Genomic DNA, 13,218 nt, shown 5'->3' with positions numbered 1-13,218 from the left:
AGTCATACCTTCCATCCAAGTGTGTGCATGTCTTACATTCTCTGTGTCTCTGTCTCTTGCCTTTACTTTCCCTTCCTCCCTTTCCCTCTCGTCCCCCTCAGCCTCTGCCTCATGCCAGCCTTTGTCTTCATGACTCTACCTTTCACCCCAGTCCAGTTCTTACTGCTTCCATTCTCCTGTCTCCCACCCAGACTGCCCGGTCCCTGGGCCTGACCTGGAGATCAATCCCACTCTGGAGTCTCTGTGTCTGAGCATGACAGAACACGCCTTGGGTGGTGAGCATTTCCTCTTTCCCTGACCCAGCTCCCACCTACCCACCAGCGTCTCCACCTCTGAACTGAGCAACTCAGAGTCATCCTGAGGGGTCCCCAGGGGAGGCCGGACTCCAGGGAGGGCCCGACTGGGATGACAGGCTACCTGAGCACCTTTTCTTGGGCCTCCCGCCAGCTCCTGACCTTCCTCCCTTCCTCCCTTTCTTACCACAGATGGGACAGACAAAACCTCCACCATCTGACGGGACCCACAGCCCAGCGCACCCATAGGCTCCCCGGGCGGCGGGCGGGGGCCAACCCCCAACGGGCTTCTCCGCGACAGCGAGAGGGTGGGCTGGCTCAGCTATACATTCTAATATTTTTCTACTCTCTCACCCTTTTAACTTTTGTTTAACATTGGCACACGCCTTGCTCACTCCCAGGCCCGTCGAGGGATCTCTGCTGAGGCCCAGGGAGGTAGGGGGCAGCCAGGATAAAGGGGGCAGGGACTGGCCAGCCTGCCTGCCCCCTCCTTCCCTCCTTCATCCCCCACCTGGCCCCGTCCCACCCCTGCCTCCTCCAGACTGCCGGCCACCTGCCCCTCCCAAGGAAACAGTCTCCCCCAGAGACTCACTGACCCACTATCTTGTGGGGCCTGCTCAGAACCATCTGACATTTGGGGAGAGATGAGTGAGGTAGATAATCTTCTCTCCTGAACGTTATTTGAGAGGAGCTGAGGAGATAAAGGCGGGTGAGGAGCGTGTCTGTCTTGGCGCGCTCTCTGTCTCTCTCTCTCCCTCCCCCCGCCCCTCACCTCCTTGCCGCCTTCTTCTCCTTCCCCATTCCCATCATTCCCCAAGGACAGGAGCCACTCTCCTCTCCCTCACCTCCTTTTGCCCTGTTTATCAGAGGTTCTCTGCAATTAATTTCTTAGGCCTATTTAAGATACATATTTATATAGTTCTTAACGGTTTTTCTCTCTGATCATTCCCTCTCATTTTTAGAACCCCCAGGCCTCTCTCTGAGCCAAGAAAGTGGCAGGGGGAGCCTGAATTTTACGAGGGGAGAGGGCAGAGCCCTCTCCTCCAGACCCCTCTAGCCCTTCCCCACTTGCCCCCAGCCCTGGCTCCCCAGATGCAGAGGTTGAAGGCTGGGAGCCAGGGCAGCCAGTGAGGTCAGGAAGTCTGTTGCCTTAACGTCTCCTTCCCCCACCGAAACAAATCCTTCTCCACTCCCAGGTCTGGTTGCTGAAAGACTTGGGGGTAAGGAATAAGGGAAAGGGGATGGTTTTTGGTTTCTTTCCCCACCCCCATCCCCTTTTCTTTCACCCTTATCCCACCCCCACCCCCCATTCTGTCATGACCTCACTTAAGTGGAACACTATATCATAAGCCAGAGATTCGTCCCAGTCCCAGAGTCATACAGACCCTCTGATCCCTGTTCCTCCTGAGGGGTTGTGCTGGGGCCCAGGTGGAGGGAGGGGATTTGGGGGTTCAGGCTGTAGGGAAGCCAGGGTCCTCTATTCCAACCCCTTGTCCCCCTCAACCGGCCCCCCCCATTGGGACATTCTCAAGCTTTTCACACCGAAAAGGAAAAAATGTTATTTTTAGATACATTTTATGAATAACTTTTGTTATGAATATGGCTGGTAACCATTGTGTATGTTATTAAAGATACAAAATGTTGGGAAAAAAAAAAACCAAAAAAAAAAAAATTTTAAAACCACCACCCTCCCTGCACTCACCCATTCCCCAGACCTTCTTGCCTCTGCTCTCCTGGTCTGGACCTCCCTCAACTCTGAGCCCAGGGAGAGGGAGGAAGCCAGGGGGTGGGGTGGCCCTGGGGACCTGCTCTAGGTCCCCACCTCCTCTCCCAGTGCCGGGCTGGGTAGGGTGTCAGGTTTATTTATGTACCTCTTGCACACTCATCAACCTATGCAAGTCCCCCACCCCGGCCCCTCCATGTTTCTGTGCCTTTGCTCATTCCCCTCCAACTCCCAGGGCTTCTCCAATCCTCTCCTAGCCCGGGGAAGTGGGATGGACAGGGGCCACCTCGTTTTGGAATCAGCAGGGTGTTCCTCTTAGAGACCCTCACCTCTTCCCAGCCAGTCCTGTCTTGTTCACTACCCATAAGGGTGAGCTGGGTCTTCCTGGCCCTGGGAGGCGGTGAGGGACACCCCCATACACAGTGGGAGGCAAGAGTTGCCCCCCTCCCCCCACCTGTCAGCAGAGTGTGCAGGACGCAGGCGGCCCCACTCTGATGGGCAGGACCCTGATCCACTCCCGACCCTCCCCGGCCCCTGCCCCTCCACCATGATTTCACTCTCCCTTCTATTCCCAGCCCCACCGGCAGAATCAGCTTTGAGTAACTGTACAGTTTTTCTCGCTGTTGGAGAAGACTTATTTGTTGGAGTTTCACTTGTTTAATGGTCTGGGCTTATTTTGGAAAAAAAAAAAACAAACAAACAAACAAAAAGGATTCTGACCTTTGTTATGCTACATTTCATGAAAAACCTGGTGGCCCTGCCTTTGTGGCCTTTGCTTCTGTGCCTTAAGCACCAGGGGTGCGGGGGTGGGGGTGGGGGCAGGAGAATGAGACCATGGTGCCTGGAGGGTAAGTAAAGAGAAGTTGGCTTTATTAACAGCAGAGGTTTGGAGGAGAGGGAAACAAAGCAAAAGGCTCACAAAGAGACCACTTGAAAAGTGCCTTCCTGCACGAAGTAACTATCCGCATCAGCCCTGAAGGCCCTGGGACTCAGTCACTGTCACTTTCAGCTTCACTGGAATCAGAAGCTGCGGCTTCACTGCCATCCTCCTGAGCAGAATGCTCGCTGCCACTGGGGAAGGGGCTGGCGCTCCGGCTCCGCTGGCCACCCCCATCGCTGCCACTGTCTGAATCATTGTCACTGCCGTGGGCCCGTCCTCTGTCCTCATCATCAGAGTCAGCGTCGTCCTCCGAATCAGCATCACTGCCGAAGATCTCCTCTTTGTCCCTGGCAGCCCGGGCCTCATCCTCACTGCTTTCATCCTCACCGCTGCCACTCTTGTCACTCGCCTCGTCCCTGTCACCCTCCTCCCGTTCACTCTCACTGCCTGAGCGCTCATCCTCGCTGCCTTCCTTCTCACTGCTGCTGCCCTTCTCTCGTTCCTCATCTGTGAAGGAGCAAGAAACAGTAAGACCCAGTTCCCTACCCTCCCAGGGCTCCCAGAGTTTGACCTGTCCAGCTTTACCTGAGCCCCCAGCTTCTTTCTCTTCCGTCTCCATTTCCTCCTCTTCTTCCTCCTCGGGTTCGTGGTTCTCCAGCTGGGCCTTCCGTGCCTCCTGGAAGCAGCAGGGTTGAGGGGAAGGGGAGGGTGTTCTATCTGGTTCCTGCCCCACTCCTCACGAACTACCACCCTCCCCATGGGTGCCCTGGGTCAGTGGTGCTTGTTACCTGGGCTTCTAGTTCCTTCTCATTCATGTCCCGGTGTTTGACCACAAGCAGGGCATTGGTACCCGACTGAACCCCAGCCTTGGCTCGGCGCTTACTCAGGCGGACCCTGCGGTGGTGGAGTTGGGGGAGGGGTGTGTGAGATTCAGTTAAGGACCCCCGTGGGCAACCTGGTCTAATATGGTTCTTAACCATCCTTACTCATCTATGCTTAGCCTAGAGCAGACCAGAAAAAATACAGACTGAATAAAGGAGACTAAACTTGGGGGTAAGGGACGGGCGGCATGACAGCCATCAGGATAGCAGTTTGGTTGCCCTACACTTTATATGTGTGTATATGTATGCCCTGTACACATACACATAAACGTATAAAGAAAGAGACTTTAATGTGAACTAGATACCAACACTTTAAAAGAACATAATCTGGATTTCTGGCTTTTGGAAAATAAGATTCTGTGACCCCCACCCCAGGCCTTTGTTGCCTCGCTGCCACCCCCCACCCCCACCCCAAGCATAGCGGTAGATGGGTTGCTGTGCTGGGTCACAGTGCCCCTTGGAGGTTGCCAAGAGCTCCAGGTCATCCAGCCCCCAGCAGCCCACTGTGCCTTTTAGATTTTGTGTGTGTGTGTGTGTGCAGTATGCGGGCCTCTCACTGTTGTGGCCTCTCCCATTGCGGAGCACAGGCTCCGGATGCGCAGGCTCAGCGGCCATGGCTCACGGGCCCAGCTGCTCCGCAGCATGTGGGATCTTCCCGGACTGGGGCACGAACCCATGTCCCCTGCATCGGCAGGCGGACTTTCAACCACTGTGCCACCAGGGAAGCCCCCTTTTAGATTTTTTTGCCTTAATGGGATCAGAATTTGGATCTCTCCTTTAAATAGAAACTCCAGGTCACACTTTCCCAACCTTACACCAAGGGTCCCAACACAGCAGTAAACTTTTAACCATCAGGGAAGTCTGGGGGGTCATGTTTTTTGAACTTGGGTATCTAGCGCTTCATTTAAAACATTCATGCTAATTTTATGTATTACTCCATACTTTAGCTATGTTTACTCTTACACAAAGTCTCTTATTAGTATCGGTAAACTTGGTAGTCCTACTCTACATAAAAGCTCTAAATATCTCCAGTGTTAAGTAAAGATTTTTTCTGGGTTCTTGTGTTAGAACCAGGTCCAGCCCACATGCATGAACAGGCTTCTGCTCTTACAAATGCACATGGCAAATCTTTAGGTATAAATGACCTCCAAGGTGGCTCTTGCATACCCCAGGGTACTGAAGTACAAGCCCAGGCTAATCTGAGTGAGGTAGGACTGTGCTGAGTACCTGGTCTCCAACTCATTGTAGTAAACCCCATCACCCTCTCGGAAGATGAAGAAGTAGTTCTCCTCGTAGCCCTTGCTAGCCTTGTTCTTCACATTCCAGTTGTACTCCCGAGCAATCTTGTAGTCGTACCTGAGGATAAAGGGGATAGGGTCAGCCCCATTTCTTCCCTGTGAGGGAGAAAAGGAGACACTTCTCAATACCCAAAACCTAACCCCAACCCACGCACACGTCATCTGGTGCATAATCCATCTCCTCTTCCTGGTCCCGTTTTCGTTTCTTCAGTGTTTCTTCCACAGGCAGGAAGTAAGCCACAAATTGGTTCCCTTCCTCATCCATCATGCCCCTGGTTGGGGGAAGAGGAGGGGCAGTTAAGAGTGAGTGAGGAGAAAGAGACAATAAGAAGCAGGCCAAGGTGGACAGCAGGGCCACTTACCTGATCATGGCCTGAGACATCATCTCCAATGCAGCTGCACCACTTGTGTCCTTGGGGGCAGGGTCTGAATCAAAGATTACCTGAGCGCAAGGGTTGATCCACATCTGGGAGATGGAGGGCACTGGAGTTAGACTGGGACAGGCAGAGATGGCAGGCTATCCCTCTCTGCCCCCTGCCCTGGATCTGACCTTAAAATCTGGAAAGACAGGCATGACCTCCACTGGTGTCACTCGGGGCTTGCTGTAATGCTGGGAGATCTGGCAGAGGCAAAAACAGGGTGAGAAGGAGTACAAAGTGCTCTGGAACCACACCTCTGTCTGCCCCACCCCCACCCCCTCATCCCAGTGCCTCAATTACGGATTTCTGGGCATCCTCAAAAGTCTTCTCAATAGCTGTGATCTGGCTATCCCTGTCTTTGTATATTTCTTCCTCAGTGAACTGCTGCTTCACAGAAACCCCAATCCTAGGGAGGAAGAAAAAGGCCTTTAGAGGCCACTGGATATACCTGAATGCTCCACCTTCCCTCCCTACCCACCACAACTTACTTAACCTCAGGCTTCTCATTGGAAATGCCATAACGATTGAACTCGGTGGAGATGTACTCTGTCTTCCGCATCCATGGCACCACCTTTGCATGCTGCTGGGATCTGGGGCAGGAGAATTGGGCACCTCAGGACCCCACTACCTTCCTCCCATCAGAGCCAGTCCTGAGTCCCCACTCAGCACCCCCTCACCTCTTGGAGCTGGTAGGGGCCTGAATCTCCTCTTCCAAAAGCTTCTCATCAGCTGGATCTAGGAGTACTAGAAGAGAGCAAGGTGAGAGAAGGACTATGACCGAGGACCACAGCCAGCCCTCGCTAGCCTAGGGGAGGCCCTCCCTGTCTCCCAACACACCATTGGGGTCGATGCGGTATGTATCAGGGTTGATGAGGTCAATGGTAACTCCCAGGTCTGGCTCAGTCAGGAGATCATGTTTGTGCTGTTTCTCCAAGGAAGTCGCTTTGTACTGGACGAACCTGGGTGGGGAAACATGCCCATTATGGTTGCCTAATTCCAGGCTTATCCCTCACATCCCTGCTTCCCAGAGGCTAAGCTCCTCCAGGAAGGAACTCAGAACGAAATGTCCCCCATGTTGGAGTCAGCAGGCGAGCAGCACTCGAAGAGACTTGGACACTGCTTCTTTACTTAAATATTTACAGGGCACCTACTATTATGTGCTAGCTACTGTTGTATGCCTGAACAGTCAACAAGAGCAGTCCTTGCCCTCAAGGAACTCATATTCTAAGTGAGGCGTTTCCCTAACCCCCATGCGCAGTCTCACCTGTTCTGGTCGAAGGGATAGGTGATGAACTTGGGGTCAAAGGGGATGTCAGGGAGGCTGTTGCAGTACTTGACTCGGCAGACCACTCCAGACCTGGGAACACAGTGGCTCAAAACCCAGCCCCTGATGCCCCACCTCTGTTCGCAACCCCCATTGGCCCACCCGTCCTAAGAAAACACAGTGGAGCTCACCTCTCAGGCAGAGTCCGGTGAGAATTGGGCCTGGTGGGTAAAAGAGAGACACTGACAAAAGATGGAAAGAAAAAGATTGACAGGAGAGCAAAAGGGGTTTTTCCAAGCTTTTAAAAGGAAAGGAGAGAGTGACAAACGCTAATTCCTCTTGGAAGGGGTGTCCCAAGTGCTCTAATGAGAGTGTCACGTATTCCTTTCAGTGTCCCTAAAGGCTTTAATGAATGAAGCCAAGTGCTCAATCCCTTTTGAAGGAGATGTGTTCAAGTACTTTAATAAAAGTCACATGCTCAATTGTTTTTGGGAAAAGGGGTCTCCAAACGTTTGACTGGAAGAATAAAAACTCAATCCCTTCTGGGTAAAGTCCCCAAGAGCTTAATTCCAGAACTCCACGGCAGGGAAAGAGGGGGGCAACACGCCTTCTGAGACCCGCCCCCGTGAGCGGGTGAGCGCTCCGTGACGTCACGGGCTGACCTGGGGGTGCTGGTGAGGTTGTAGGCTGACAACTGGGCTCGACCCTCCCACCTCGCCGATGCCTACCCAAACGTAAAGAAAAACAGTACAGTCAGGCGCCGTATTGCCTACCTGTGGCCATCCTCGCGCTGGGCCTGGGTCTGGATAGTGGGCGCCATGGCGACGACGCGAGATAAGTCCTAACAAGAGCCTCAAAAAGCCACGGTAAAAGGCGTGCCGACTTCGGCGCACGCCCAGTCCGAGGCAGGGCTCGGGTGGACACCGCTCTCCTCAGGGATAGGGTCGGAGTGAGGTGGGCTGGCGAGAAGAGTTCCAGCAACACTGGAGTACTACGCAGTACTCAGGTAAACCCGCAAACAACGCCAGAGACTGACTCACAGTTCCAGAACACCAACTGCCGCCAATGCTCTGAGGACCGCAGGTCGCCTCAGGCGGCGACGCCTTCTGGGAAATAGAGTCTGATTGGAACCACACCCGGATTGGCGAGCGTCTGGGCAAAGGGCGGAGCGAGGCAATGTGATTGGTGAATCGGTATCTCAGTCTAGACGTCGGATTTGAGAGTCGAGTTGGAGGGTGGGTTCTTTCCCCCCATTGGTTAAATTCTCTGGGAGGCAGAGCTAACCTGCAAACGGGGCCTAGAGACCAAGACGCTAAAAAGAAACCGGGAAGACGCGCTTCTGACGCACTTCCCGCCCGCGAAGCGAGAAAGATGGCTGCCTCCCAGCAGCAGGCTTCCGCGGCTTCCTCTGCCGCTAGTGTGTCAGGTCCGGGTTCGGCCGGTGGCTCGGGTCCCCAGCAGCAACCACAACCACCAACACAGCTTGTGGGACCTGCCCAGAGCGGGCTTTTGCAGCAACAGCAACAGGACTTCGATCCTGTGCAGCGCTATAAGATGCTCATCCCGCAGCTGAAGGAAAGTCTGCAGGTGATTGGTCGGGAGATTTGGCTCTCTGACACCACGGGGGCGGGCGGAGGGACTGTTTAGTCAGGGAGAGAGCAAAAGGAGCGTTAGGCAGGGGAGAGGGATGAGACTTGATCTTCTTCGTGAGGCCAAAGCGAAGCTCTGTGGATTGACAGTGTGAGGTGGGATCAGGGCGAATTATGAGCTTGAGACTGACTGGAATTCGAGGGGGAGGGAATTTAAAGGAGAAACTTAGCTCTGGTCGTTAAAGCCTGAGGAAAGGACTGGCCTGTACAGAGACTGACCGTGACTGGTGGGTGAGGGAGGACTCTAAGGTATGTCCGGGAGGGTATTGGCGAGAACCCCAGGTGAGAGCGGGCCTCTGGGAAAATACAGGTGGTTATTGCTATAGAGGAATGGAAGCTGGAGTTACTCTGGAGTGACAGGAGGGTAAGTGCCAAGTGAAGAGGAGGCCTGAGATTGGGTGTATCTTAAGGAAGAGTGTAGATCTACCAAAAGTGTCACCTCTTCTCTTTCTCCATCTGCTGCACCTCTTTTTTTTTTTTCTTTAAACTAGACCTTGATGAAGGTTGCAGCCCAGAACTTGATTCAGAACACTAACATTGACAATGGACAGTGAGTACTCCTCTTTCTCAAGGCTGTCCTAACTCCATCCTAGTCTTAGAAACTCATCCCCCTTGCACCACACCCACCCCACTTTTCTCTTATTTTCAAGCCTGGCTCCCTAGCGCCTGACCTTGCCCTTTTTGCCCCTTCTTCTATTAACCGTCCCCTAGGCCCTGCCTCGGGTCTCCTGGGCCTATACCTGGTTTTCTGATGGATACTTCGTTGGGTAGTCACTTAGTCCCAGAGATTGGAAATACATTCCGCACCTTCTTCTCCCGGACTGTAGGAAGAGCAGCGATGGACCCATTCAGCGCTTTGACAAGTGTCTGGAGGAGTTCTACGCACTCTGTGACCAGCTAGAGCTCTGCCTGGTAAGGGGTCTCCTAGCCACCGGGTGACCACAACCCTGCCTCAGTTCCGGGTGCTTCAGGAACCTTCATTCAGTCAATCGACACAGGCTCACTGAGCACCTCCTGCGGCCCAGACCTGTGCTGATGCTGCAACTGATGCTGGGGGCACAATATTGCCCAATCCTTGCCCTCACAGAGCTTCCAGTTTAGTGGGGTGACAAATATATCCTCAAACACTGACAGCTCAGAGTAGTCAGGGCTCTGATGGGAAAAGCGCAGACCATGGAGAGCTCTGAAGGGGGAAGCATAGACAGAAGGCTCAGGGCTGGAGTCGTGGAGGCACAGGCAGTGGGGGCAGGATTAAAATGAGGGAAGCTCAGGGGGCTGTGGAAGTCCAGAGAAGGCACCTGACCCTGCCTAGGGCAGGTTTAGGGAGGAAGTGGCTCAGGGTAGACTACTAGTGGAGAGCACATCTGAGCGGAGGCTGGAACAAAAATGGAAGAAGGGCAGGAGTTGAGAGGAGGGCAAGTGTCTCAGAGCACAGCCTTTGGAGTCAGACGGACCACCAATCTCTACCTCTGAGCCTTGGGTTCCTCCTTTGGAAAATGGATTTTTGGGAAGGACTCAGCAAGATCTTGCATATAAAGCACTTAACCTGGTACTGGACACATGGCAAACGTTTCCTGTAGTATCCTCATTGTCATCATTATTTTGAACTGGACTTTGAAGGAAAAGTCAGTCTGAGGAGCCTCGTAGTGGTAGAAAGGTATTCCAGCCAGACGGAACAGCTTCTGCTTTAAGTTCCCTTTAGGAACATCATGAAATTCAGTCTGGCTGAGGTGTGGTAGGCGTTGGTGCTTGTTGCATTTTGAATATAGCCTGGAGGGCGCTGGGGAGCCATGGAGGGTTTCAAGCAGGGAAGGACATGGACCCATTTGCTTTTTTAGGAATATGCCTCTCTGGCTGCCACATGAGGGGTGGGTGCAAGGGGCTGAGAGTGGAGGCTGGGAGCCCATGGCAGGATTCAGGAGGGCCAGGTTCCACCAGAGCAGGGTCCTGAGGAAGTGGGAAAGGGCAGGTGGGAGAGATACTCAGAAGGCTTTGTGCACAGGGCCATGGGACTGACGGGCTGGGGGAGGAGCCTCCAAGATGAGGCCCGGGGCTCTAGTTGGAATGGTAGGGCCGTCCCTGAGACAGGGACCCAGGAAGGAGAGTGGTTTGGGGGGCAGAGTATGGGAACTCTGGAATTTTAGGGGAGGCTGGGTGCACAGAAGTGGTGTCATCAGTACAGAGGTCAGAACAGTAGTGTGTGTGAGTGAGACAACCCCTAGAGGGCATGAGAATGAGAGGAGGAGAAGGGATACGGGAATTACCACATTTAAGGCTTAGATAGATTAAAAAGCATCTAGAAGGACCAGCCAGAGAAGTAGGAGGAAAACCAGGAGGAGCAGGTGCCGCCAGAGAAGCTAGTGCCAATGCCAAGCCTAGGGTCAGGACAATCACAACAATGGTAGTTGACATTCATCAACTAGCACTTAAGTTAACTTGCCAGGACCTGTGCCTGTGTCTCTTGCACGCTGCTCTCACCATTCTCACCTTATTAGATAGTAGAAGTAGTTATTAAGCCCATTTTCCAAAGGAGGAAACAGACGCAGAGAGGAGCAGCCGCATGCCTGAGGTCACCCAGCGAGTGGCAGGGCCAGGCTCTGACCCCAAGACCCCAGGATTCCAGAGGCTAAAAAGGCTACCCCAGGCTGGCCCTTGGGGTGGGGTTGGCAGTACCCGGAGTGAAGGCTGATGCCACACCTTGCCTGCCTGCCCACAGCGCCTGGCCCATGAGTGCCTGTCACAGAGTTGCGACAGTGCCAAGCACTCTCCGACACTGGTGCCCACAGCCACCAAGCCTGACGCCGTCCAGCCTGACAGCCTGCCCTATCCGCAGTACCTGGCGGTCATCAAAGCCCAGATTGCCTGTGCCAAGGACATTCACACTGCCCTGCTGGACTGCGCCAACAAGGTCACAGGCAAGACGCCTGCACCGCCTACGGGCCCGGGGGGCGCCCTGTGAGCTGGCAGGGCTGGGAGCGGGGCTGGCAGTGGAGGAGGGAATGAAGAGTGGCCTCAAAGCAGCTGTGTCTCTGACTTTTTTCCTGCCTGCGCACTGCGGCTGGCGCCAGCAGGGGGCAGCAGAGGCCAGCAGGGAGCGCCCAGGGCGGGGCCTGGCCTCTGCGGGCTGCCTTCTCTCTTCCCTGGCTGAGGGTGGACTTTGGATTGTGCCTGTTGGTGACCTCTTCCAGGGGCTCTCCCCCAACCTGGCCTGGCTCTGGAACCCTGACTGGGTCCCTCTCCCTCAGTCCTTCCTTGATTCTGTCCCAGTTTGGGGGTGGTCTCTGTCCTGCTCCTTTTTCTAGCTGTTCCTCTGAGCGTCTTGTGTCATCCGATCTCTTTGTCCCCATCTCCCTGTCTCTGACCATCTCTCTCCCAGTGCCCCTTTGCTGTCTTCTGCCCCCAGCTCCTAACTGGGACTCTGTGCAGGGGGCCAGAATGGAAGCCAGAACCCCTGGCTTACCTGGGGCTAGAAGGAGCTTCATTTCCAGGGACCACAGTCACATCCAGGGATCCCCAGCACCTCCCATGTCAGCTCAACCCCCAGTCTGTTTGACCCAGGAAAGAGGAAGTGGAGGGGTCTAGGCCCTGACCTCAGCACGCCCGATCGGGGAGCAACCCAGCCCGCCACCCCCGGTACCCGGGGTCTGCGTCAGCAGCACTCAAACGAGGGGCGTTGTGCAATCTGCGGTGAAGCCTGGCGCAGTTGGATGCCTGGGTCCCTGTATTTTTAGCCCCAAAGGAGAAGTGAAAAGGCCCCAGCAGGGGTGAATCATCAGTCCTGGGGAAGAAGACAGGCGCCTGGGCCCCAGCTCCAGGAAGCAGACCTTGGGGAGGGGGCTTCAGGGAGGGAGTGCCCCACCAGGCTTCCCCATGGCCTTCAGGCCTGGGCAAGTACAGGGCGGAGCTACCAGCCCAGGCCCAGCTGGTGGGTGTGAAAGGCTCAAGTGACTCAGCCTGGTTGGGGGACTGACCCACCCAAAACCTTCTGTACCCTGGTTCCCATGGCACCGCCCAGAGGCCTCCTGTCCTGGACTGCACATCTGTGAGGAAAACCCGGGACCATGGAGACCTGCAATTCACCCAGAGCCTGCAACTGTGTGTGTGTGTGTGTGTGTGTGTGTGTGTGTGTACACATCCCAGAAGTTCCTTCCCTTTCTCCCTGACCTTCCTTGAAGTGCCAGGCACATGGGGCCAAGCTCCAGGCAGGGCAGCAGAACTCTTGGACACTAGCTGAAGCTGCGGCCCATAGGTAGAATTTCTTCTGAAAGGAAGCCACAGCTCTGTCCATTTATCTGACTGAATCAGCCCCCACCCCCCCATGTGACTTCCCAGATCATCTAGGATAACCTACTTAAAGTCAACTGATTATAGACTTTAATCACATCTACAAAATACGTTCACAGCATCATCTAGACTAGTTTGATTAAATAACTGGGGACTGTAGCCTAGCCAAGTTGACACATAAAACTGACCATCATAACCTTGTCCTTGTCAGTATGACACCCATACACATCTCCTTAACCATACGTAAGGTCCAAATAAATACAAAAACAAAGTTATATTTCCACCTAACATGATGCAATTATCTGAGTACAGCACGCTTTCCCCAGAAGAGCCCAGTGGCTTCCAGCCTGTGGGCACACACCACATACTGGCAGAGATGTGTCAGTGCACAGGCCCACACACTCAGAATGAAGTACAGCTGGCCCTGTGAGGCAGCATCAACACAACATCACACACAGATGGGGGCATGACATCCCAGCAGCCCTGACATGGGGCCCAGCAGTGCTTAAAAACATACCCAGGGAGAC

At 54.2% G+C, this 13,218-nt stretch overlaps 3 protein-coding genes across 8 annotated transcripts in view; 2 read left to right on the top strand and 1 right to left on the bottom strand.

Moving 5' to 3' along the window:
• The window catches only part of SAMD4B (sterile alpha motif domain containing 4B), a 37,329-nt gene extending 34,600 nt beyond the window's left edge, over nt 1-2,729 (top strand). For all 5 annotated transcript variants that reach the window (XM_060000004.1, XM_060000000.1, XM_060000001.1 and 2 more), the window contains 2 exons: nt 192-275; nt 486-2,729. In XM_060000004.1, coding sequence (XP_059855987.1) covers nt 192-275; nt 486-514 — 113 coding nt within the window. In that variant the 3' untranslated portion in view covers nt 515-2,729. The remainder of the gene's footprint in view (nt 1-191; nt 276-485) is intronic.
• Nucleotides 2,730-2,864: 135 nt separating this feature from the next.
• On the bottom strand, nt 2,865-8,097 carry PAF1 (PAF1 homolog, Paf1/RNA polymerase II complex component). 2 transcript variants are annotated; one of them, XM_060000005.1, is made up of 14 exons: nt 7,532-8,097; nt 6,950-7,000; nt 6,759-6,851; nt 6,332-6,453; nt 6,172-6,238; nt 5,983-6,084; nt 5,795-5,900; nt 5,626-5,694; nt 5,438-5,541; nt 5,231-5,347; nt 5,005-5,133; nt 3,685-3,790; nt 3,482-3,572; nt 2,865-3,403 (listed from the first exon to the last, which is right to left on the bottom strand). In XM_060000005.1, the coding sequence occupies exons 1-14, from the start codon at nt 7,576-7,578 to the stop codon at nt 3,006-3,008; spliced, it is 1,602 nt and encodes a 533-aa protein (XP_059855988.1). In that variant the 5' UTR covers nt 7,579-8,097; the 3' UTR covers nt 2,865-3,005. The 2 variants fall into 2 exon arrangements, with proteins under 2 accessions (XP_059855988.1, XP_059855989.1); XM_060000006.1 differs by having other exon boundaries at nt 6,950-6,979; nt 7,532-8,096.
• MED29 (mediator complex subunit 29) lies at nt 8,086-11,421 on the top strand. The gene is made up of 4 exons (XM_060000007.2): nt 8,086-8,345; nt 8,899-8,957; nt 9,235-9,319; nt 11,124-11,421. Exons 1-4 carry the CDS (start codon nt 8,130-8,132, stop codon nt 11,364-11,366), a joined length of 603 nt encoding a protein of 200 aa, XP_059855990.1. The 5' UTR covers nt 8,086-8,129; the 3' UTR covers nt 11,367-11,421.
• The last annotated feature ends 1,797 nt before the right edge of the window (nt 11,422-13,218 follow it).

This window comes from Delphinus delphis, chromosome 20, assembly GCF_949987515.2.
Source record: "Delphinus delphis chromosome 20, mDelDel1.2, whole genome shotgun sequence".
Lineage (NCBI taxonomy): Eukaryota > Metazoa > Chordata > Mammalia > Artiodactyla > Delphinidae > Delphinus > Delphinus delphis.
The sequence above is the reverse complement of the archived record's forward strand: the minus strand, read 5'-3'. Positions and strand labels throughout refer to the sequence as shown.